Below are 24,713 nucleotides of genomic sequence, written 5' to 3' on the forward strand. Positions count from 1 at the left end.
TTCTCCCCTTTATCCACCAGTTCCCCTTCAGCTTTCCATGCACAGGGATGTCAGTGGACAAATTTTCCTTCAATTTAAAACAAAAGTGAGGAAGAGTGAGAAAAATCCTTCCTTTTGGCTTATGCAAATTCCCTCTGTGATAACGAGTGTGCCCAGGTCACACAGACCTGGGCGACAGGGAGATTTCACCGCAGCAATATTTGATCCCTCTCCAAGGCCCAGTGAAAGGGAGCACTTAATCCCCCACTTCATTTCAGCTCTGTGCCTTAAAATACCACACAGTGTGCTCATCTCAGAGAGAGGGCCCAGGCACACTCAGGCACGATGCCCTTCTCCAAACAAGCAGGACAGCAGCCAAATTTTGGGAAAAACTTGAGCAGAGGATATGGTGCATCCTGCTCTGTCTGTGTACCATGGAATCTGGGCTGGTCACACACAGGGTGATATGGGATGTGCTGGTGTCCAGAGCCCTTTTCCTTCTCCAGCACCCTGTGGGACACTCACCCTTCCAGTCTTATCACAGAATCATGGAATGATTTGAGTTGGAAGGGACCTTAAAGCTCATCTTGTTCCTCCCCCTGCCATGGGTAGGGACACCTTCCACTATCCCAGGTTGCTGTAAAACCTGGCCTTGAGCACTTCCAGGGATGGGACAGCCACAGCTTCTCTGGACAACCTGTGCCAGGGCCTCACCACCCTCATAGGGAAAAATTTCTCCATGATATCCAATCTAAACCTACTCTCTGTCAGTTTAAAGCCATTCTCCCTTGTCCTGTCACCCCATGCTCTGTAAAACCTCTTTCATCTCTCAAACTGCTGTCTAAGGAGTTAATTTTGGGTTCTTTGATATTTTTGCTGTGCTGCCTTGCTCTGGTACCACCTGCCCCAGGCAGATCCTGCCATCTTGGGCACCCCAGGGTCCCTTCCCACCTGCTCTTTGTCATCCAGAGCCATCATTTCCATCAGGCAGCAGCTCTGCCCCTCGCTGTCCCACATGCCTTTTATCTGCTTTCTGTTAAATGATCTCAGATATGTGATATGATAAAGACAAACAAACACCTGTTCAATTTAGTTCACCCTAATGCCAGACTCTACTTTTACCCAAGTAATTAAGATTAATGCAGTTGATAATTTAGGAAGTATTCTTAAATGTACCCTTCTGGCAGCATCTAACACGTAATTTTACCTTAGAAGATTTATCGGACCACTTAGGTAACAGATAGTTCCTTAGCAAACAGGAGCATTGTCTTAGTTTAACAAGACACAAAGGTCTGTTAAGGAGGGCGGGCCAGAAAAGAAGAGCCAACCTCCTCCCTCTGTGTTATTACAACTTTGAAATTAAAAGGCTTCAGGTGAAAGGCATGGAAAAGGAAAATAACAGCTCTTTACTGACAAACCTGAATAAACAGCAACGGTGCAACCAAAACTTTCAAAAAACAAAGTCCTAATTCCTCAGGTGGCAAATCAGGGGGGCTGAGGGGGGGCTGTCCCTGGCGCCTCAACAAGTGCTCACAGCCCCGTGAGTGATGGGAGCTCCGCGGCCAACAATGAAAGGGTTTTTTGTCCCTGCCAGTCCCAGGGCTATGGTGCAGTCCTCAGGCCAGGCAGCTGCTGCAGGAATCATAGAATCATAGAATCAGCTGGGTTGGAAAGGACTCTGAGATCATCAAGTCCAACCCTTGATCCAACACCGCCGTGGTTACCAGCCCATGGCACTGATGCCATATCCAGTCTCATCTTAAAAATCTCCAGGGACGGAGAATCCACCACTTCCCTGGGCAACCCATTCCAATGGCTGATTACCCTCTCTGTAAAGAATTTCTTCCTAATATCCAACCTAAACCTCCTCTGGCAGAGCTTAAGACCAAGCCCTCTTGTCTTGCTGATAGCTGCCTGGGAGAAGAGACCAACCCCCACCTGGCTACAACCTCCTGTCAGGGAGTAGTTGTAGAGAGTGAGAAGGTCTCCCCTGAGCCTCCTCTTCTCCAGGCTAAACAGCCCCAACTCCCTCAGCCTCTCCTCATAGGGCTCGTGCTCGAGTCCCTTCCCCAGCCTCGCTGCTCTTCTCTGGACCTGCTCCAGCCCCTCAATATCCTTGCTGAACTGAGGGGCCGGCCCAGAACTGGACACAGCACTCCAGGTGTGGCCTCACCAGCACTGAGTACAGGGGAATAATCACTTCCCTGGACCTGCTGGCCACACTGTTCCTGATACAGGCCAGGATCCATTGGCCCTATTGACCATCTGGGCACACTCTGGCTCATGTTCAGCTTCCTGTCAATTCAAAGTCCCAGGTTCCTTCCTGCCTGGCTGCTCTCCAGCCACTCTGTGCCCAGGCTCTAGTGCTTTTTGTGGCCAAAGTGTAGGACTCAGCACTTGGCCTTGTTAAACCTCATCAAGATGCTCTGATAATGCAGCCCCTCGGCCCCAGGCAGAATACTTCCCTCCAAAAGGGTCGGGGGCTGTCCCAGTCGTTCTTCCAGGGTGCCAGGAAGGGAGGGGAAAAAAAAACTCCTCAGGGAAAAGAGGTTGTCTGCCAAAACCGAGGGTGGCTGTCGCTCTGTCAGTGGACAGCAAGTCCTACAGACAAAAAAGCGAGCTGAAATGTGGCACTGGCTGGTTTTATAGAGAAGCCTCCCCCACTCCTCTGCTGCTCTTTGCCCAACTCCGCTCATTCCCCTTTCCCACCTCCCCCCACCCCAGAAAAACTGGATGGGGAGAGGGGAAAAGGGGGGGAGCCTTTCATTGTAGGTGTACACTGTCCAGTAATTGATATTGGGAAAAAATTACAACAGCTCTTTTCAAACCTATAACAAAAATTTAGAAGGAAAATGAAAGATTAATATTTCTTAAATAAATGTCAAAAATAAGTCATTCTTTGTCACAGCTCTACAAAGATGGTGCTGTCAGCCCCAGCCCCCCTGCTGATTCCTTGGGGAGATTATTCCTGCCGCAGTCTCGGGCTCAGGAGGTCTCAGATGTCCGATGCCTCTGGATTTTTAGGGATGCTTTGAAGGGCTTTGCTCCCTGGTGCCAAAACACATCGGAACCAGTCCAGCCCCTTATGTGGGCGGAGGTTGGGAGCTGCTCCTGACTTGGCAGCAGCTCCAGGAACAGGAGGATGCAGGTCTTGGCTCTGCCATCGCTGCCCAGTCGAGAATGTGTGGATCCAACCCAGATTTCCCTGGGGTGGCTGCAACCTGGCAGCTCCTGGCCCTGCTTGGCACATCCCAGCTGCCTTTCCCGCTCCTTGATGGGTGAGAAGCTTGATGGTGGAGCAGCCTCTCTACTCCTATCACCAGCCATCTTATTTCCTTTGGAAAACACTTGGATGCTGTTGGATGGGGGTGGGACCAGAGCAAGTGTCCCTACTGACACCCAGCTCTGCAACTACCCGGCCGGGAATTACGGGATTTTCTTTCCCAGGTCACCCTGATCCATCTATTGTTTTTCACACCAACATGGGATTGGGATGACCTCCAGGTGGGGCTGGGCTGTATTCCATGTCTCCTCCCCTCCCCTCATCCCAGCCACCTCCAACATGTCCCGGACATGGAGCCTCCTCCCGCAGCACCTCAGGAGTGGGAAGGGAGCCCAGGTGCGGTGCCGAGACACCGGCTTGTGACGCCCCCACATCTCCTGGGGTGCCCAGGGAGCTGCCAGGCCCGGCCATGGCAGCCAGGGATCTGTCCCCCTCCTCCTTCTCATCCTCCGTGATTTTGCATTATAAATCCAGGAAGGATTAAGACTGTTTGAAAAATCTGGATCCCCAGTGAAAGCTGGATTCTCACCAGTTTGGAAATTCAAAGCTGTTCAGATCCAGAAAATCAATTTTGGATCATTGTGAGCAAAAAACAAACTTTCTCAGTAATCTTCCAACTTCTCCTTGGGCCAGAAAAATTTGCTGGAAATCACTTCTTGCCCCAACACAGCCAGACCAGGACATCCAGGACCATGTCCATGTGTCCCTGTGTATGTGCATCCCCACAATATTTCACAGCCCCTCTTACAAGATCTTTTTCAAGCTCTCAGCACCAAGACTCAGCTCCTTCCCACTGTGGTTTCTGTCCAAGGGGTGCTCCAGCCTCTGGTCCTGAGCAGCCGCAGTCCCTTGTCCCTGTCCCAGCTTCAGGAACAAGCAGGGACCAGGGCTGGCAGGGGAGGTGGGTATCACTTCTCTCTGGATGTGATGCTTCCTCCTGCTGCATCCAGACAGGAACCAGATCCCTCATCCCTCTTTTCTCTTTATTTCACCAGGAAATGAGTTAATGTCAGAAGAGGGTTTGATGTGTCTGGATATGATCCATGTTCTCTTCGGGAGCAATGAACATGAGTGAACACCAGGCTGGGCCTGGGTCTGGTAGGGAGGTAACAGCAATCCTTTAGAATCCTCATCTTTATCCAAACATGGGAATAAATTCCCATCTGAGGGGCATGGAAGCTTGGGAATGGTGTGGTGAGGAGTGCAGGGTCAGGCCTGGTGGCAGCAGGTTGGTAGCTGCCCCATGCCCTGAGCGTGCCCAGGGCTTTGGCTGTCCTCAGTCCCCCCTTCCTCCTCTTCCTCCTCCTCCACCATTTGCTGCCTTTTAGGGCCATATTCTGACCATGATTACAATGAAGTGTCTGGTCTGCAGGACTCCAGTGGGTGGAGGCGGTGTCCAGGATGCAGGGAGGGAGCTGGGATGCAGAAAAGAGGGAGATAGAACCCCATCTCCATCCAGTTTCCTTACTCCCACAGCACCCAGTCAAAGCCACCCACCCATGGGGACCCAGCTGGGGTGGCCCTGATGGGGCATTTTGGGGTGCAAACCCCTCCTTTTGGCTCCTGATGCTCTCCACACGCTGCAGTGCTGCAACCAAGCCAAGCACAGATTCCTGACATATTTTTCTCTTTCCTTTGCAGCCAAGAAATTCATATTTCATGGGAGGTGAAAGTGAGTCCCGGCAGTAGCTGAGCGGTGGAGAGTGCCAAGGTACGGGCCAGCTGACAGCATGGGCTTGGATGCTATTTTTGGGAGCCAGACACTCTCTTCCTCATCCCAGACAGGCTCCAGGGATGTTCCTAGCTGAAGGGATGCTCAGGGATCTCCCTGGCTGCTTTTCTGGCCCTGCAGCAGTGCAGCAGCAAGAGGCAGAAAGCTTAAAAGGTTTTGAGAAGGACCAGTTCCCAGCTCCAGCCAAAGCTGAGCTGGGTCAGATTGATCCATGGCGATAGGATTTCAATCCTTGAGGCAGGAGTTAAAAGTCCTTTCTGGGGACAAAAACCCAAAGCATGTTCAGAGTCACCCTTGTGTGGAGGCAGTGAAAGCCCATAGAGCTGGAGGAGTTTCTTTGTGGGACCCCCACATAGAATCCCAGAATGGTTTGGGTTGGAAGGGGCCTTAAAGTTCGTCTTGTTCTTCCCCCTGCCATGGGCAGAGACACCTTCCACTATCCCAGGTTACTCCAAACGCTGTCTGACCTGGCCTTGAACACTTCCAGGGATGGGGCAGCCACAGCTTCTCTGGACAACCTGTGCCAGGGCCTCACCACCCTCATAGGGAAAAATTTCTCCATGATATCCAATCTAAACCTACTCTCTGTCAGTTTAAAGCCATTCTCCCTTGTCCTGTCACCCCATGCTCTGTAAAACCTCTTTCATCTCTCAAACTGCTGTCTAAGGAGTTAATTTTGATTTTTTTGATATTTTTCTTGTGCTGCTTTGCTCTGGTACCACTTGCCCCAGACAGATCCTGCCATCTTGGGCACCCCAGGGGTTCCCTCCCACCTGCTCTTTGTCATCCAGAGCCATCATTTCCATCAGGCAGCAGCTCTGCCCCTCACTGCCCCACATGCCTTTTATCTGCTTTCTGTTAAATGATCTCAAATATGTGATGTGATAAAGACAAACAAACACCCGTTCAATTTAGTTCACCCTAATGCCAGACTCTACTTTTACCCAAGTAATTAAGATTAATGCAGTTGATAATTTAGGAAGTATTCTTAAATGTACCCTTCTGGCAGCATCTAACATGTAATTTTACCTTAGAAGATTTATCGGACCACTTAGGTAACAGATAGTTCCTTAGCAAACAGGAGCATTTAGAAGGAAAATGAAAGATTAATATTTCTTAAATAAATGTCAAAAATAAGTCATTCTTTATTACAGCCCTAAAAAGATGGTGCTGTCAGCCCCAGCCCCCCTGCTGATTCCTTGGGGAGATTATTCCTGCCGCAGTCTCGGGCTCGGGAGGTCTCAGATGTCCGATGCCTCTGGATTTTTAGGGATGCTTTGAAGGGCTTTGCTCCCTGGTACCAAAACACACCAGACTCAGTCAGCCCCTTATGTGCGGAGAGGTTGGGAGCTGCTCCTGACTTGGCAGCAGCTCCAGGAACAGGAGGATGCAGGTCTTGGCTCTGCCATCACTGCCCAGTCAAGGATGTGTGCATCCAACCCAGATTTCCCTGGGGTGGCTGCAACCTGGCAGCTCCTGGCCCTGCTTGGCACATCCCAGCTGCCTTTCCCGCTCCTTAATGGGTGAGAAGCTTGATGGTGGAGCAGCCTCTCTACTCCTATCACCAGCCATCTTATTTCCTTTGGAAAACACTTGGATGCTGTTGGATGGGGGTGGGACCAGAGCAAGTGTCCGTACTGACACCCAGCTCTGCAACTACCCAGCCGGGAATTACGGGATTTTCTTTCCCAGGTCACCCTGATCCATCTATTGTTTTTCACACCAACATGGGATTGGGATGACCTCCAGGTGGGGCTGGGCTGTATTCCATGTCTCCTGCTCTCCCCCATCCCAGTCACCTCCAGACTGGAGCCTGCCCTCTGACAGTGGGAAGCCATTCCCTCTTGTCCTGTCACTCCAGGCCCTTGTCCAAAGTCCCTTTCCAGCTCTCCTGGAGCCCCTTTAGGGACTGGAATGCTGCTCCCACCCATCTCCCCCACACCAGCAGCAGTGAAGGTAATTTGCCTGAGTGATGCCACCCAGTTGGCATCTTGATTTTTTTTCCAGCCACCCACTCCCACGCCTCTCCCTGATCTCTGAGCTGAACTGCAGTGCTGCTGACTGCGATACCCACCTGGAGAGCAGCAGCCCCATAGAATCACAGAATATCCCGAGTTGGAAGGGACCCTCAGGGATCATCAGTCCAACTGCTGGCCTTGCACAGGACACCCCAACAATCCCACTCTGTCCCTGAGAGCATTGTCCAAACACACTTTGAGCTCTGGCAGCCTTGGGGCCGTGACTCTGGGGAGCCCGTTCCAGTGGTGACCACCCTCTAGCAGAAAAACCTTTTCCTAATGTCCAGCCTAAAGTTCCCCTGACACAGCTCCACCCTCGGGTCCTGTCACAGAGAGAACCATCCTGGATGGTTTATTCACCTTGCAGGAGCAGCCTGGGAGCTCTTCCATGCCAAAACCCAACCGGAGTCCCTCACCCCCATCCCTGCACATCTCCCAGCCCCATCAGGGCTGGACTGGGCACTGTCCAGGGCACAGGCAGGAACAGTCCCTGCCTGGCTAATCTGGGCAGCTGATACAGGGAGCGATAGTCAGGGGAGCGTTATCGGCTGATTTACAGATGGAGGCTGAGTCACCACGAGTAACCGACTTCTCAAGGTCAGGCAGGGGAGAGGCCGAGCCCAGCGCTGAACCCGGCTCTCTGAGTCCCCCAGCGAGGCCATCCCCTCTCTTCCTGCCATGGGAAGGAGTTATTCCTTCTGCCAGGGCAGGGGCTGGACCTGCCGCTCCTTTGCTTCAGCAGCTGGTGGGGTTTCCTTGTTTCATGTTTGGCTTTTTCCTGTTCTCACAACCATTTTTTTCCCTTGCCAATGTTTTCGCCAGAGCATGGGTTCATCCTGGGGAGATGCTTCCCCTGCTTTTGCCTCACTTGTGGGGACCTGGTGGTCCCGTCTTCATAGTGTGGTCCCCATATGGTGTCCCAGATGAGCTGCTGGTGGGATTCACAGATCTTATGGGAAGGAGTTTCTATCTATGGCAGTGATGTGGCCTCCCAGGATTTGTGTCTGCAGGAATAAGTGCCAAGGAAATGGGAAGCTCTAAGGTGCTCAGGGAGCACGGGCAGCCCCAGAGGACCCTCAGCTCTGCCCCTTGGGCACAACCAGCTCTGGAGGAGTGAGGAGCGGAGCCGCTTGGCTCCGGGTGCCAGGGAGCCGGGGCGGTGAATCACAACCTGTCTGGCATGCTGGGGCTCCTGGCAGGATGGGACCTGCCCCATGGAACAGCAGGCAGGGCTCTGCAGTGCCAGCCAGGCTCCTGCCATCACTGCTCAGCTTGTATCCATGTTCCTGAGCCACAGAAAGGCTGCAGGAGGCTGGAGGTGGCCCCATGTCAGCCCTGGTGTGGGAGGATGCTCCAAGGACAGGTGAAAGGGCTGAGCCCCCAGCAGGGCACACAAATGCAGGTGGAGATTGCTCTCCCTGTGGGCAGGCAGCCTGGCAATAAATATCACATGTGTTTTTAAAAGCAAAACTTCCTTTGCCCCCATTCCATCCCTTTCCAGCTCCTCTTCCAGGAGCTGAAATGTAAAAATCCAAGAAATGATGCCAGTGGTAATCCAGAGAGGAGCCTGGTCCTGGGAGCTGACTGAGGCCTGTAAAAAAATCGATGAAATAGTCCCCATTTTCATTTTTTTCTGGGTTTCCCATCCCACAAGGGGTGAACTGTGCCTGGGCTGGATTCATAAACCCTCGGGTGGTGGATGCAGGAGCTGCCTGGGGAATATCACTTTAAATCAACACACCCAGCCCTCCTTATCGAAGGCCCCATCGGAGCCGCACCAAGAGGCCCTGGATTTCTGTGCCACGCTGCTCCCAGGGCTGCTGTGCCACCTCAGAGTGATGCCCCATGGCCACAGCCAGCAGGAGGGACCCACCATGCAGGAGTGGGGGACCCTCAAACCCTGGCATGAGATTTTTGACATCAGGGTTTTGAGGAACAAATCCCAACTTTACACCTTGCCCTTATATCTATGTGCCATGTGTGATTTGCATGGGGTAAATTCGTGCCCATTTCTTGCCACCACCACCAGGACATGGACCCTTTGCATCAGTAGGGCAGTCCTGCATGCCACCAGCTCTGCTGTCCCCATCTCCATGATTCAGCCACTGCAGGAGCAGGAAGTTTATGTCTCCTGGCACTCAGCTCCAGCCCCTCCAGCCCTTGCCATGCAAATCCTGCAGCTTTACTGCCACACCAACGAGCCTTTCCTCCAAAAAAAAAACACAACTGAAAAACAAAAAAAGGCTCCTTTATGTGGCTGAAAAGCCTGACTGTGATAATGTAGCAAGCACTGGCCTTGGGTATTTTATCTTGGCAAGGAGCCTTTGCAAATTTAAACAGCAGCAAACAGGCTTTAGAGTTGTGGCTGGCGCGGCATAAGTGGGGCATTGTTTTGCAAGCAGAGCCATTGCGTGCCAAAGGGCCGCGTGTGAGCTTTGGCCGGGGAGCCGGCACGATAGGAGCCGGCCCTATCAGCCCCGGATCCATTTCACTTAGCAGGGTGTGAAATTGGGGAGGAATTCAAGCCTGGTTATTGGAATGAGAGAGGAGACCCCCGGGAGCGTTGCTGTCTCCTCCCTGCAAGGTCTCGCAGCATCCTTGAAGGAGTGCTGGGACTGCAGCCACAATTTTGCCACCTCTGTATGTACTAAATATTGTTACTAATGCAGCATTGTGGGGTGCTGGGTGCTCATCCTGACTGCTCACAGCAGAGCATCAGGTGGGAATGGAGAGACAAGCCAAGCACGCTGTGGAGACCCTGGGTTGATGCAGGATGCTCTTCTTTTCCTGCAGAAATTCTCCTCTGCTTAGGTCACTGCTGGGCAGGATGGCCAGGATGGGTGGACCAAGTAGGGCTGGGAGAGGTGAGAATTGCACCCAGGAGGAGATTAATAAGATGAATTTCCTGGTCCTCACCCCCTCCCAGCAGTATCGTGCCTTGACCCACTGAGAGAGACAGTAAAGAAGGATTTCTAGTGAGAGAGGAGAAATAAACCCTCACTGTTTCCAACAGACTTTTTTAAAAAAGAGTCTTTCGAAACAGGGCTTTACCCTTCTTTTTAATATAACCTTTTTAATATAAAATTCTAGTGGTACCTTTTAAAAGGCTGAGCTTGACTTGTGCTTTGTGTCTAACGCCTTGAGGTCTGGGGTTGTAAAATCAGCTGGTAAATTTGGGACTCAGCTTTTATGCTTTTGCCTCCTTAATAGTGTTTAAAATTTCCAGGGCAATTTGTAAGGGGTGGTAAAGTTAAGGCAGAGGCAGCAGGAATTTCAAAGACCAGGAATTTCAAAACGATGGTTTGGTGGAGGGGCAGCAAAGAGATGCACCAGGTGGGGAAAGTGGTGGAGCAAAAGCCTTTCCTCTCATCATCCCTCCAGCCACGGTGACATGGGGACATGGGAACATGAGGACACAGGCACACAGGGACGCGGGCACACGGGGACATGGGGACAGAGCCCTTCCCAGATGCCTCTCCCAGCCCATCCCGACAGCCCTTCCCACTAATCCGTAGGTGGAGCTCTTCTGTCATCTTTTTCTGCTTATGTTGCTAAGAAGTAACCCAGAAATAGCTTTCCCCGGAGGAAAAAAGTGCTTCCTCAGCAGCTTTTGCCAGAGGTGAACTGCTCAAAGCATCCTTTGAAGTGCCCAAAGCTGGAGGGCTTTGCCCTGGAGCTGTTCGGGGGGGATTGTGCTGCCCCTTCCTCTATCCACTTTCCCACTACGGTGCCAAGAAAAGGGACTAAAATCTCTCCTGTCCTTCCACTGGTCCCCTCCTGACTGACATCCAACCTCCTCTCTTCTCTCCTCTCCAGGTCTGAAATGACGCACCAGAGCCCCACCGGTGCTCGGGACCCCCCACCACCCCGGCCCCGGGGAGCTGCTGCCCCTCTCACCGCCCCGGTGCCCCTTGGTGGAGGACCATGCCCATGACAGAGGGACAACAGCTTGCAGCAGGACAGGACAACAGGGCTTTCTAGGCTGTCCCCCTCCTCGGTATCATGACTGGAGAGACCCAGCATGTTTACACCATCAGCGATACTGAGGCTGCCCCCAAAGACCCCGACAAGGACTTTGGCTTTGAAGGCTGCGGGGAGAAGGATGGGAGGGTGCTCGGCGGGGAGGGCACATCCCCCTTCCTCGGCCCCAAGGACAAGGAGCCCCACAGCCAGCGGGAAGCCGTGATCCGGCCCCAGCAAGCAGGGAAGATCGACTTCAAATCCCTCCAGTGCAAACCCAAATTTGGCAATGACAGCACTTGGGGGGAGGTCAAGGGCAGCCCCCAGTCCCCACTGGGGAAGGGCCGAGCCCGTGAGCGCAGCCGGCGCTCGGGGAAGGGCGAGCGGGGCCACCACCAGCTCTACCGGCTCAGCATCACCGGCACCCGGCCGAACCCCACCATCGGCATCGCCTACCCCCAGCAGAAGGTGACCCCCCAAAAGGAGCCGGAGGTGACTGCCCCCGTGGCCGGCAGCTACCGCTTCCATGTGCCCAGCATTCCCCAGCGCGAGGCCGAGCTCCGGCAAGAAGAGCTCAGCTTTGGCCGCTGCTTCCCCGATGCCGCTGCCGGCCGTACCTCCGCCAACTATACCTCACAGCCCGGCCCCCTCCTAGGCCCCAAAGGGCAGCCCCCCACTGCCGGCATCCCCCTCAAGAGCCCCAGCACCCATGGGCAGCTACATTACTTAGAGTTTCAGGCAAACAGGACCAAGTCCTGGCCCTCTCCAGAGAAGAGCTTTGCCGGTGCTAGCTACGGGATCACGGTGCAGAAGCCCAGCTCTTTTTCTGAGGGTGGGAAAGCCAGTGTCCACAGTCTGGGGGCTTTGCCATGCCAGTACCCCTTCCAGCTGCTGCACGACTCGGGAAAGGAGCCGTACCACGGCGATGCAGGGAGCCAGGAGTACCTGGATGTGGGGCTCACCAGCAGCCAGCTGGCACACGGTGCCTTCACCTTCCACCCCTCCTCCAGAGAGTGGCAAGAGGAGACACTGAGCGGTGGCTCCTACGAGAGCGTGTCCCCCGAAGGGAGGCTGTACCTGCCCGTCCCAGCGCCGCCGCCGCCGTTCCTGCACCCGCCGCCACCGCCGGCCCCGCACCACAGCCCGCTGCCCTGCTGCAAAGGCAGGAGCGAGCATCCCGCCGACCCCAATGGTGCTCTCTCGTCATCTGGTGCTATCGACCAAAACCCAAGCACTTTCCAAGAAAACCAAGCTGTTTTTCCGTCTAGTTTACACTCGCCTAGTATGCCAAAGCCAGTCAGTAAGAGGCAAGCCTCAGCCAAGGACAGTGTCCCCGGCCCACGGCTGCTGGTCCAGAGCAGCCCTCTGAGAAGGAACATGCCACCAAACTCTCTGTCCCAAGTGCACTTTCAGAGCAAAGCCTATTGCAGTTCCCCCGTGGGCAGCACCAGCGCAGGATCCGTGCCTTTTGAGACAAGCATTCCCACTACGGCACCCACCCACCCCAGACTTGTGCAAGCTTGGGAAGGTGCCACTAAGGCGTTTTCTCCCATGGACCAGAATTCAGCACCTTATTCAAACCCTGTTGGAAGCCAGTTCTCATTCGAGTGCCAGTCTGGCCCCGAGCAGAGGCAGCACAGGCAGAAAAATGCCAGGATGCCTTGGCAGCAAATACACCTCCCTTCTGCAATGCCCGGTGCAAACAGGCTGGAGCTGTCGAGGCAGATCACCAACCAGAAGCTCCACTTTCCCCTGGGCACATCAGAATGGCAGGGGAGTGGGAAAGCCCAGAAAGGGCCCCCCATAAGTAACTCTCCAGGGTATCATGGCAAAAAGCTCTTATCAGGAGAGAGCCTTGGGGTCCAGAGGGTAGACCCCAGTGTGACGGGCACTTTCTCTTTTGAGAGTGGGAAGGACCCGGGGTCTCCTGTCTGCGACTCAAGAAACAAAGCCGTTTTCTACAGCATGGGTCAAGCAGGTCCTCCTCCTCCCTCAAGAAGCTCGTCGGGCTCAGCACTGGTCCTGCTGCAATCAGCCTTGGTGGCTGCCTCCCCTTGCGAGTCCCCACTGCCGTCCCCTGTCCCCAACCCCACCTGTGGCAGCACCTGCTCATCGCTCTCCCCCATGTCCAACAGCCCACTCAACCCTGCCTTCGAAGACAGCCAGATGTCTGGAGCGCTGACGCCCTCGTCCTTCTTCCAGCACCCCTGCCACCCCAAGGACTCCAACAAAACCTTCCACCCCTCTGATGTCCTGAGCCCCAACTCACTTCATTACCCCCCCTCAGACTCCATCAAGTCCTTCCACTTCCCTCCTGATGCCCTGAAAGATGACAACCTCCTGAAATGCACCCCGGCAAGCCCATTCCACAAACCCGGCGTGGAGGTGGCCAAAGGATGCTCGGATGGACTGGATGGGGAGCAGCCTCCACCACCGTACTCCTCCCATCACTTGCTGGCCAGTTCACTCAGCAGTGCCAGCCTGGACCAGCTGGACGTGCTCCTGACCTGCAAACAGTGTGACCAGAACTACAGCAACCTCTCATCCTTCCTGCAGCACCGCCAGTTCTGCGCCTCCCATCCCACTCCCCAGGGAGAGGGCAAGGATGCTCCCCGGGCAGCCGAGGGGCGGAAAGCACTTCCCCAAGAGCCTCCCAAGCCCCCCAGCCTGGGGCTCTCTCCAGACCCGCAGGTGCATTTGTTGACATTAAACAAGAGCGATGACTTCTTGCTGGACGGGGAAGGCAAAAGCGAGGGCAAGGAGGATGCTCTGAAGGGCAGCCTCTTCAACGGCCTCACCGCCACCTCTCTGCCCCTCACTGCCTCCGACCTGGACATAGACGACGCCAAGCTGGACAGCCTGATCACTGAAGCCCTCAACGGCCTGGGGTACCAGTCAGATAACCCAGAGATCGACAGCAGCTTCATAGATGTGTTTGCCGACGAGGAGCTGACGGGCGTGAAGGCAACCAGCAGTGGGATGTCCCACAAAGCGAAGGAAGCCCTGGCCTCAGAGAGCAAATCAAAGCAGGCAGCAGAGGAGAAGGCAGCGGGACAGCCCAAGGCTGGCTATTCTTATGAAGATGGACGCCCAGCTGGGGAGCAGGGGAAGAGAGGGGCAGGAAAGCAGCACCTTCACAAGGGGAGGGCGGCACGGAGGTTGGCAGCCCAGGAGCCGGATCCTGGGGCAGAAGGAGTGGAGAGGACAGCAAGGCTGCGGGCAGACAGGAAGAACAGCATCCCACGAGCCACCACCTCCTCCAAGTCCACCTCCAGCCAAAAACATCCCAGGAAACTCAGCCAGGAGCCTCCAGCAAAAAGCGAAGTGGGGCCAGTCATTGCCACCAAGAGCTCCAAGCCACGGTTCTCCATGAAGGACATGAAGAAGCGGAAGCCCCGAAGTGGGACATGGAGCAAGGAGCTCATTCACAAGATCGTGCAGCAGAAGAATAAGCTCCACAAACTGCAGGTGAAGAGCAGCAAGCAGGTCCAGTTCCCTCAGGCCACTGAGAGGCCAATGCCAGCCACCAAGGAGGGCAGGTTGCAGGAGTATGACTACGTCTCCGACTCGGATGAGGATGGAACAGAGTCCAGCAAGCCCCGGGGGAGGAGGAAGCGTGGCACAAGATTCATCGGGAGGAGCAAATACAGCTTGAGTAAGAAACGCCTGGGGAGAAGTGAGAGAATCAAAGAGAAAGACCCAGCCTGGAACTACAGCCGGAAAAGGGGCAGTCAGAAAAGGGAAGCACAGGGGGATGGAGGGGTTCAAAGACAGGAGGATGCTGAGAAAGAGGATTGTGCTGCCCGAATCCGAAGACGGAGCAGCCAGTCATCTACCGGCAGCAACCACAGTGGTGGTGAGCCCAGAGAGATGGGCACCAGCCCACCCCATGCTGAAGGGGCCAGTGAGAAGGGTGGCACCCAGAGGAGGAGGCGCTCAGGCAGCCCAGCACGTGTGCCAGGGACTCCACTCAGCCTTCCCAAGGACAGGAACCCAAAGGTGAGCCAGAAGAGCAAAGAGGACATTTCCAGGTGGAGCAGGCGGTTTGGCACAGCCAAACCTTTGCTGGCAGGCTCCAGAACACATCTGAGTCCTGAACCAGATGTTGCTGAGATGGACTGTGCAAAGGTGGAGCCATTTTCACAGCCTCAGGAAAGGCAGCTGCCCATCATGGCCACCCCAGGCAAGAGCCCCATTGGGATCTCCTGTAAGGAAGAACCCAAAGGAGCAGCAAAGCTCACAGGCGAGGCAGAAGAACCCACCCTGGAGTCTCAGAACTCACCCAGTCTGACCATGGTCAACCAGAGGCATCCGTTCACCCCTTTCACGAGTGAAGGGCTGAAGTACCACCCAGAAGAGATAACTACTCCATCCCACAGCAGCAACGAAGCAAGTCCTGGCCATGTGAGTGCCACCTGCTCAGAAGCGGGAATCAAGCACTTGAAGGGACATGGGCTCTGTGACAGCCAGAAGGACTATCCCCCTCCGGCCCCCACGTATGGGGGGGATGCAGTGGGAATGATGCTCAGTGCCAAGGTGCCTGATCCATACAGCAGCAGTGACAATGCATTTTTTGATCCCAAAGGCCTTCCTGGTCACTACAATGACAACCTCTTCCCAAAGCCCCCAGCCTTGGGCTCCTCACACATGGACGACATGTACTTGTGCCAGGATGACATCAACACCGGCTCCTTCGAGCAGAAGCACTCCACTATCTCCCCTTATGCCGCAGAAATTCCACAGGGCAAGGTGTCCTCCCCTCTCAGCTTTGATTCCTCTTCAATATTTGGAGAGCTTCCTGTCACTGAGTTCGACCCGCCGCTATACGAGAGCCTTTCTGCCAGCAAGAATGGATATGTGACAACATTCATCTGTCCCGGGAATCCCCCCCGCAAGCCACTGCCCTTTGAGCAACCATATCCACCCTTCATGCCAGAGAAAGACTGGTCCCTGATGGAGGAAGTGGCTCCGATGTTGCCAGAGGACATGACTCAGTTCCACAGCCTCTCAGTGGAGAAGCCACTAGCCAAGAAATTCCCCGAGGAAGGACCTGTCCCCACCAGCCAGCTCTCCCTGCCACTGCCGGACAGGATGATGGATTATAACGTGACTTTTATAAACAACATATCAGATGATGAGCTGGAGATCAAGCGATTAGTCACAGAGCTGGAAAGCCAACTGCAAACCAGCAAGTTGGGTAACGAGGCATCCATCAGCCTCCAGAAGCCTGAGCAGCACTTGCAAGGACAGGAGGCTGAGAGGTTCCCACCACTGCCGGCTGAGCAAGAGGCAGGCCAGGAGAAAGGACTGTTTTTGGCAGATGAGCTGAGCAGATCAAGCCTCTGTGCTGGGGAGAGGCTGGGAGGTGAGAAGCTGGGCGTCACAACTGCCCATGAGGACTATGAGAGACCCAGGGAGCCCTGGCCCTGCCCAGTGGAGCTGGGCTCACTGGAGGCCGAGATGTGTGTTCCAGCCCCACTCACCACAAACCATTTCTGCTCCAAAGACAGCAGTGAGCAGCTCCAGGGAATTGCATCTCCTGAGGAAAGAGATCCCGGAAAGCTGGAAAATGGGTCATCTTCCGAAAGTCTACGAGGCTCAAGCACAACAGACCACACAGAGGCTCCTGTCTACTCAGACCCCATGACAAAAAGCTCTCCTATTGTCACCGACTCCATGTTCCCAAAGACGGTGGAGGCGGCAGAAGCAGCCAAAGATCCTGTGCCATCCCTGCCATGCCAGAGCAGTGCTGAGAGCTTACCTGTGCCAGGGAAAGCAGACACTGATGCTGCAGTGCTGGAGAAGTTTGATGCCCATCTTCCAAACCGTAAACCTGAATTTGGCTTCCACCAGGGTCCCACCCCAGCCTTGGATCTCGCCTTTTCACCTCACATCAAAGAGGTCCCAGATACAGAAGAAAGAGCCTTAAGCCCCACTGAGTCACCCAAAATGGTGCAAAGTGCCGTGGACTTCAAAGAGGGTGGTAGTGGGTCTGTGTTGGTGGAGAAAACAGAGGAGAGGAAGAGTCCAACCCCTGGACTCAATGACAAAGCCAGCAAGCCAAAAGTGCTGCTGTTTGATATGCTGAGTCTGCCCAAGGAAAGCGACCGTGACTCCCGGGAGATGTTGGCATCTCAGGATACATCTGCCAACCCTCTGCAGCAGCTCCAGCTCTTTGTTGCCCGAACGGTGAAGAACAATGAAGAGGAGTTGCTGATGCCATGCTTCCCCATGCTGCTGGCTCCCAACCACCCCTCTGCCACTGCCTGCATCCAGCCAGACCAGAAGGAGGAGAGCAGTGATGCCTTGGAAGGGGAAAATCGGACATACTGCCCTGCCCATGGGGAGGGGGTAATCCCCATGGGAAGCAACACAGAAAATATTGCTGCCCCAGGGGCAGAGGCTGTGCTTTTCTCCAGTGGTTGTGAGCAGCTGGAGTCATTGGGTGCAATGGGCTCTTTCCATGCAAAACAATCCACATCTGCGAAGCCGGAGCTGCAAAATGATGTAACGGAGCTGCAGCACTTAGCAAATGAACCCGCGGAGCCGAGTGACATTAATATCCCTGCAGATGGTGTTTCCCAAGAGCATAATGACCTCTTGCCACTCAAAAACACGGCGGTGACCCCACTGCCAGGGCAAGGAAGGAAAGCTGATCAGCTCATGGAAGAGCAGGAGGAAGATAAAAACAACACGACCTTGGCATTTACGAAATATGAGCAATCCCATTTTAGCCATAGTTCGCTCAAGGAAGAAACACTGGGTAGCGCAGTGGGAGAGAGGCTGGAAAGGAATCAGGTGGGGAAGGGGCCACAGCACCTGTGCAGTGCTCCCACAAGTTCCATCAGCCCCCCTGCTCCCTCCGAGGAGGATCTCCACCAGAATCACCATGTGGTGACCGAGACAAAAGTTGGGACAGTGAATGCAAAGGCTCCCAGAGAAGGGGATGGCAAGTCATCCCTCAATGGCTGTTATCACACAGGTGAATCTCCAACCAGCCTGCTCTTGCCAACCCAATTTTCTAACCCCAAATGCTTGGAAAGCAGTGGGGCCGAGGGAGGAGAGGTCCCCAGCTTCGTCACTCGACTCTCAGATGAGAAGAAATACAGCACCTCCCTGCCTAATGCATCAAGTTCATTAGTCATGAAGAGGTGTCCCCCTGAGGCCAACAGCCATCACATCCATCCCCACACTATGAGTCCAGTAGAGCAAGGGACATGGAAAAGGCCAGCCACCTTTCCTCCCTTGCTGCATCACTGCGGGGCTGTGCCGATGGAAGCGGGCGAGGAACATCACCGTCACCTCCCTGATGGTGTTTTGGGTAACTATGGACCACCCGAAAGAGAAGGGGTGGTGAGACCCTGCGCTCTAATGCATGGTGATGGCCTGATGGGCTCTGCCTTGGAGATGGATGCTCACCAGGAACGTCATGGAAGGGACTGTTCTCTTCCCTGTTCGCCACCTTTCAACCAAAAGGATGTTGGGAAAGAGGTACCTGAAAATGCCAGTACTGTGTTGTCAAATTTTAAAGAAAACCAACCATGCACCATCACAGACATGGTCGTTAAGTCCACTCCTTCAGAAACCCAAGATCACTCAACCCAGCCCCCAGCAGATCTTCTGCCCATCAGAGAAAGAGAGGTCAACCTGAATCAAGAGAATAAGCTTGAAAGCTGCTCTGATGATGGAAATAAGCATCAAAGCGAACAAGAGACTTTGTCCAATGGTTTTGCTGTTCAGGAAGTGACAGTTGCTGTCAGCAGAAGTTTCACAAGGGTTGAAGATCTTGGTCCTGCTGAATTAAATGGCCACGAGTTTTCAGAGGCAGCAGAAGTGAGACTTGGTGTTTCCAAAACCACAGGGAGCGAAGGAAAGAGTTTAAAAGGGGAGAAATCCAAGAGGCATGGGGCTGGAGAAGATGGGTGTTGTGTGTTAAACAGTGTGGACCAAGGAGAGAACAACACACCCAACAGTACTCCAAACCCTTTCCAAAATGAACTTCACAAAGGAAAAAAGCCAAATGGGCTCCCAGTGACCTGTGACCTTTGTTCAGCCACTTTCCGGTCTAAGCCTGGCCTGACCAGACACAAAGCTGTCAAACACCAGGTGAAGAATGGGGGTGTGCCACAGCCCAGCAAGACTCCCAGGTCCCCTTCAATTCCTGCAGACGAGATATTGAAAGCAGCCCAAAAGGTACCCAGAAGGAGTGTGAAGGCTTCGGTCAAAGGTAAAACCTGCAGCTCACAGGTGCCAACAACCAGTGTCGAACACATCCCCAAGAAGATACTGCCAGACCTGGAGAAAGAGCCCAGCACACAGATGCAAGAGGTGGTCAGCAGAGTGCTCAGTGACCTCAGTGTGATCTCCCTTGAGATGTCCCAGGAACTGCACTGCACACATGTTCTGCAGGGGGAAATGAAGGCAAAGGGACTGCACTCTGAGATGAGGGGATCGGGAGAGGTGGTATCTGGGAAGCTGGACTCAGGATGGCAAGTCAGGAAGGAAGAAAAGGGCAGAAGGAGCCAAAGCAAAGATCCTGAAGAGGAGAATGGCAGTTCTGAGAAGCAGCTGAACAGGAAAGTGAGACGAAGGAAAGCAAAGATGTTTCCCAGCAGAAATGAACCCAATGATCCTTGTGAGCTGGAGAAGAGCATAGGTCCTTCCCCTGCCAGCTCCAGTCTGCCCAGGATCAGGGAGGGCTTGCATGAGCCAGGTGGTTGCATCTCCACAGAGGAGCAAAACGGGACCCAGCACTCCCAAAAAGCCAAACAGTCCCCTTGTGATGCCCAACTTGCAGAAGACCTGGGCAACAGGGTGGTGTCTTCAAAGGAGATGGTCAGCAAGGAGTCAGCAATGGACACAGTCACCTACTCTGGGGAGGTGGAAGATCCAAATGGAGTGGAAGATACACAGACTTGCAAAAACTGGGTTAGTGGGTTTGTGAAGCAAGTGACAAAGGGGTTGGGCAAAGTAAGCAAAGAGCAGCATCGTGGTGCTGATGAGTCAGAGGAGATGCATGCTGGGACAGGACACAGCCCTGCAGCAGGCAGTGACACTGGGAACTGGAGTGGTGCCCCACAGGGTCCCACAGCTCCTGCTGAAGGGGCTCTGCCACTGGACACACATGATTTGGGAACGACCCAAAAGGTTCCCAGACAAGGCGCTCTGCAGACCAGCCCTCCTCCTGCAGAGCCAAAGCGATGGGCGAAGGCAGAGGTGCCCCCAGGCAGAGAGCACTGCATGGAGAGCATGGCCACCTCAGACCTCCAGAGCTTTTTCGACGATGACTCCACATTCTCCCAGTTGTTCCCCCGGGATGACCAGTTTGTCCGGAGGAAGTGCACGCGGGTGTATGGGAAGCGTAGCAAGAAACCCAAGCAAGTCACCGAAGTCAACCTTCAGGCAACGGGTGCCATCAACCTCTTCACCATCCAACTGGCTTCTGACCTCAGCGAAACCAGCTCTTTCTGTGTCACCAGGGAGTCCCCTTGTGAATATGAGACCATCTCTGTTGACGACGCCTTAATGCTAAACATGTGTCATGGCAGCAAGGCGAAGAGCGGAGATGCTGCTCCAAACGGATCTAAAAGCATTGAGCTGAGGTTGGACCACGAGGTGACAGACCAAGGGAAGGAGGACATTGACTTAGAAGACAACATGCTCACCTTCTTGTGCCAAAACAGCCAAGTGGACAATGTCCCCAGCTTGAACATCTGGGGGAGTCTGGAGAAGGAGGGAGAAAGTCTCTCTGCTGAGGACATGTTTGAGCCTCTGATGGACCTTGAGGATGAGCACTCGCTCAGAGAAGCGAGCTCTGAGCCCCCCGACCTGGCAGAGGAGCCCTATGATGGTAAGGATAACGAGGATTCGGACTCTCCTGAATTTCATACCGTCGACATCGAGATGCTGAATGCCAAGCTCAAAATGAGAGACATGTGCTTCTTTGGCCCTTGTGAAGATCTTCCTGGCCATGGGGAGGACAGCACTGTGAGTTTGAAGCCAAAGTCAGGCAAGCACAGGAGCAAACTGGAAGATGGGAAACTGGGGAAAAACCGTGGTGAGATAACCATCAAGACCAAAGACAAGCAGTACAAATGCAAAGTCTGCTTCCAGTGGTTCCTGACATTAGGGGAGCTGGACTTCCACAAGCTCTCCCACAACCCTTCCCCTCCACCCACCTGCTACATGTGTGTCCAGCGCAAATTCAGCTCCCGGGAGCAGCTGAGGGACCACCTGAAGGAGAAGCATGCCAAGAACAAAGCTGGGCTGTGGGCGTGCGGGATGTGCCTGAAGGAGATCTCCGACGTCTGGATGTACAACGAGCATCTCCGGGAACACGCCACCCAGTTTGCCCGCAAGGGGCAGGCGCAGAAGTCAGTGATGGGCCTGCCAGCCTGCTTTGGTGAGGACAATGCTGCCGTCACCCACTTCCTCAACACCATCATGTATCGGAAGCCCAACAGGTCCTCCCGGCACACCGACCCCGGCAGCAGGCACGTGGTCACCAGAGAGAGCAAGAGCCCCAAGGAGCTGCCTCTCGAGCAGGAGGCCAAGGCAATGAAAGATCCCTCGGAAAGCAACGTCAAGGTGAAGCCACCTGCTCCCAGCTCCTCTAAAGCATCTGCCAGCCCCTCTCCAGAGCACATGGCAAAAAGCGAAGGCACCCCAAAGTCTGTCCCCATGCACCCAGACTGCAAAGATCCTTCCAGGGACTGCCATCACTGTGGCAAACAGTTTCCCAAGCCCTTCAAGCTCCAGCGGCACTTGGTTGTGCACAGTTTGCAGAAGATTTACTTGTGCCACAGGTGTCCCATGTTCTACCAGGAAACCAAAGAGCTCCGAAACCACCTGAGCCAGGAGCATGGTGTAGTGGAGGAACAGGAGATCAAGCACACCACCCTGTACACCTGTGAGCTCTGTGCCGATGTCATGCACGTTATCAAGAAGTCCTTCATCTGCAGCATGTGCAACTACACCTTCTCCAAGAAGGAGCAGTACGACCGGCACATGGAGAAGCACCTGGCAGGAAGCAACAAGACTTTCAAGTTCAGAGGGGTCATGAGGCCTGGCACTGCCTCAAGGGAGGGCAGGGAGAAGGAGAAAGAGGACGGATGTCTCCAGGAGGCCATGCCTCCGAGCAAGAAGAGGAAGGTTACTCACCACAGCAGCTCACTCCCATGCAGGTCACCAGTCCACCTGCACCACACGAGTGACCTTCAGCTGGTAGAAGCTGCAAGCCCCAGTCTGCAGAATCCCGCTGACTCCTTCCCAACAGCACCTGGTGATCCAGGAGCACCCCAAACCTCTGTGAAAACAGAAGACCTGGTGGGTGACTTCTCCGACCTCCTGGCAGAGATGGAGAAGTCCCCATTTGACACCCTACCACCACCTCCCTGCCTCTCCCCATCTCTGCCTCAAGCTGCCGCAGGCAGCCCGGAGCTCAACCACATTGCTGGCCTGGCTATCGAGGAGCTGGAGAAAGGAGCGTTTGATGGGAAACCACTTCCTTTCTTGGACTCACCCGAGTTTACCATGGACCTTGCTGGGCTGGCTTGTAACCAGGCCACAGACCAAAAACTCTCTCCTCCACACCTGACCGAGAAACGTGGCTGTGCTGATGCACATAAAAGAACAGGCAACAAAGATGAATATAGAGCGTATGTCGTGGAAAATCCCAGTACAGGCACCAATGCCATGGATGAGATCCCATTTCTCCAGCTCTCCAAGAAGGTCCCAGAGCTTCCTTCCCCTCAGGCAGAGTCTCCAACAGCCAAGGAGACCCTCAGATGGAGCAACCTCAGTTCCAGCGATGTCTCTGCTTGGGAAGGTGCAGCTGAGGCCATGTCTCCAGAAGCTGCCCACCACCCCCTGCCCCTGAAGGACAAGTCAGCATCACCCACGCTCAACAGGTCTACCAAAGATTCGGCCCCACCAAAGAAGACCACAGGTAGCCAGCCTGGCAATGAGGCTGCTCTAGGTGTGGGCAGCCCCAACGGCAGCACCGAGGAGGGTCAACAACCCATCTCCGGAAGGGATAAATCCATGCCTGAGGCTAAGGATGGTATCACTAATGCCAAAGACCAAGGTGGTAACCCAGGCAAATCCACCAGCCATCAGCCCAGAGGTGAAATGGCCACCAACGCCACAAAGCACAGCCATGTGGAGCCAAACAAAGCCACTGGCAAGCTTCACCCCAAGAGGAGGAAAGAACACAAATCCTTGAGCCACCGGAGCAGCTCTGGCTCCCGGGAGAACATGGAGGGAGATGGGAAGAAGAAAAAAGCCCGGACACCGTGCCCGGTGAGGAGGGAGAGCACCGTCGAGCTCAAACGCGCCAGCTGGAGCAACGCTGAGGCCTCCACCCTCTCCCCAGGGAGGAGGGAGACGCACTGCAACAAACTGGTATCCAAACCCAAAACGGGCCCCCAGCTGAAGAAGATGGTCCTGGACACTTACAACCAGAAAAAAGGGGAGCTCCGTCACGCCAACGGGGACGTGAAACGCAGGAAGGCCATTCTGGGCAAGAGCCTCCACCAAGTGTTGGCCAAGGGGCCGACACCGTCCCCACGCGGCACCTTGCACGGCCCGCGCGCTGCCCGCGGGGCCAAGCCGGCCGGCGCCGCCAGCTACCGCACCGCCGAGTCCCAGAACAACCTGCTCAGCCAACTCTTTGGGCAAAAATTAACTAGCTTCAAAATTCCTTTAAGAAGAGATACTTCAGAATAATTTATGGAAGTGACTTATGGTGATCCTCAGCTGCTTTCATGGGGTTTGCAAGGGAAAAATTATCAAAGCATTAAATTCGTTTGTGTAGCATGATTTCTCTGTCTAGCTTAAATGAACTTGCACTGCAGCCTCTGTGAAATAGTTTGCTTTGTGTCTACTAATCTACTTTAATTCACCTGATTTATCATGCAAATGCTAGAACTTTGATGTTGCTGATGATTTTCATGAACTGAAATTGTAATCGCTTTGGGCAGACTGAATCGTCGAGAGCAATTGCTTTATTGCAGAAGTGCTGAGGTTATAAGGATACTTGCAAATCTCAGACCCTTTTGAGTCTATGTCTGTGTTATCTTTGTACAAAGTACTTGAAGAGATGAACTTCATTCCGTAGACGTCTTATTCAGAAGGTGCAGTACACTGTAGAAAGCAAATTTTATATTTTTTTTTTGAAGATTTTGCACAAATAATCCTGTACAATTCATTTAATTGGGAGCTGGCCTAAGAGATGATACAATTAAAAAATTAAATTAAGAACCAAGTGTCCTATATTTTGACAGCCATCCCTAAGGATTTTGTTTCTACATCGTCAAGAGAATAACGAACCAGCTCTGGGGCTCCGGGGCTGTCAGAGCCTTTCAGAGGATGCTGCCACTCTTTGACCACTGTAGACGATGTGACCGGAGAAGAACCGTCACCATGAGCAAACTGCACCTTGACACTTGTGACAAACTCTGATTTTTTAGGGGTTTGGGGGGGTGGGGGGGGTTGTGTGTGTTTGTGTTTTCTTTTTGTTTGTGGGGGGTTTTTTGTGCAACAAGAAAACTGTGCCAATTTACCGCACCAAACCGGTACTGTCCGAGTGCCCTCAACGGTATCACTTCTAAAGTATCTTACTGTATTGAGTTAGTGGCTCTATAGGTATCCGCTTTTACTATGCAGTTACTGGTGCTATTCTTCATTTGTAATGTGAATACAGACTTCCTTGATTGAAAAATAAAAGGGAAACTTTAGGAAA

General features: G+C 53.8%; 1 protein-coding gene across 1 annotated transcript; it reads left to right on the top strand.

Moving 5' to 3' along the window:
- The first annotated feature begins 10,986 nt into the window (after positions 1 to 10,986).
- On the top strand, positions 10,987 to 24,422 carry ZNF469 (zinc finger protein 469). Its single transcript, XM_027719749.2, has one exon. It carries the CDS (start codon positions 11,015 to 11,017, stop codon positions 23,696 to 23,698), a length of 12,684 nt encoding a protein of 4,227 aa, XP_027575550.2. The 5' UTR covers positions 10,987 to 11,014; the 3' UTR covers positions 23,699 to 24,422.
- Positions 24,423 to 24,713: the final 291 nt, after the last annotated feature.

The sequence above is a fragment of the Pipra filicauda genome, unplaced genomic scaffold (genome assembly GCF_003945595.2).
Source record: "Pipra filicauda isolate LSUMZ 115617 unplaced genomic scaffold, ASM394559v2 scaffold261_size1826302_pilon, whole genome shotgun sequence".
NCBI classification, from domain to species: Eukaryota; Metazoa; Chordata; class Aves; order Passeriformes; family Pipridae; genus Pipra; species Pipra filicauda.

Excerpts from the sequence above, each read along its gene's own strand:
- ZNF469 (XM_027719749.2), top strand. The coding sequence starts at position 11,015 with ATGACTGGAGAGACCCAGCATGTTTACACCATCAGCGATACTGAGGCT.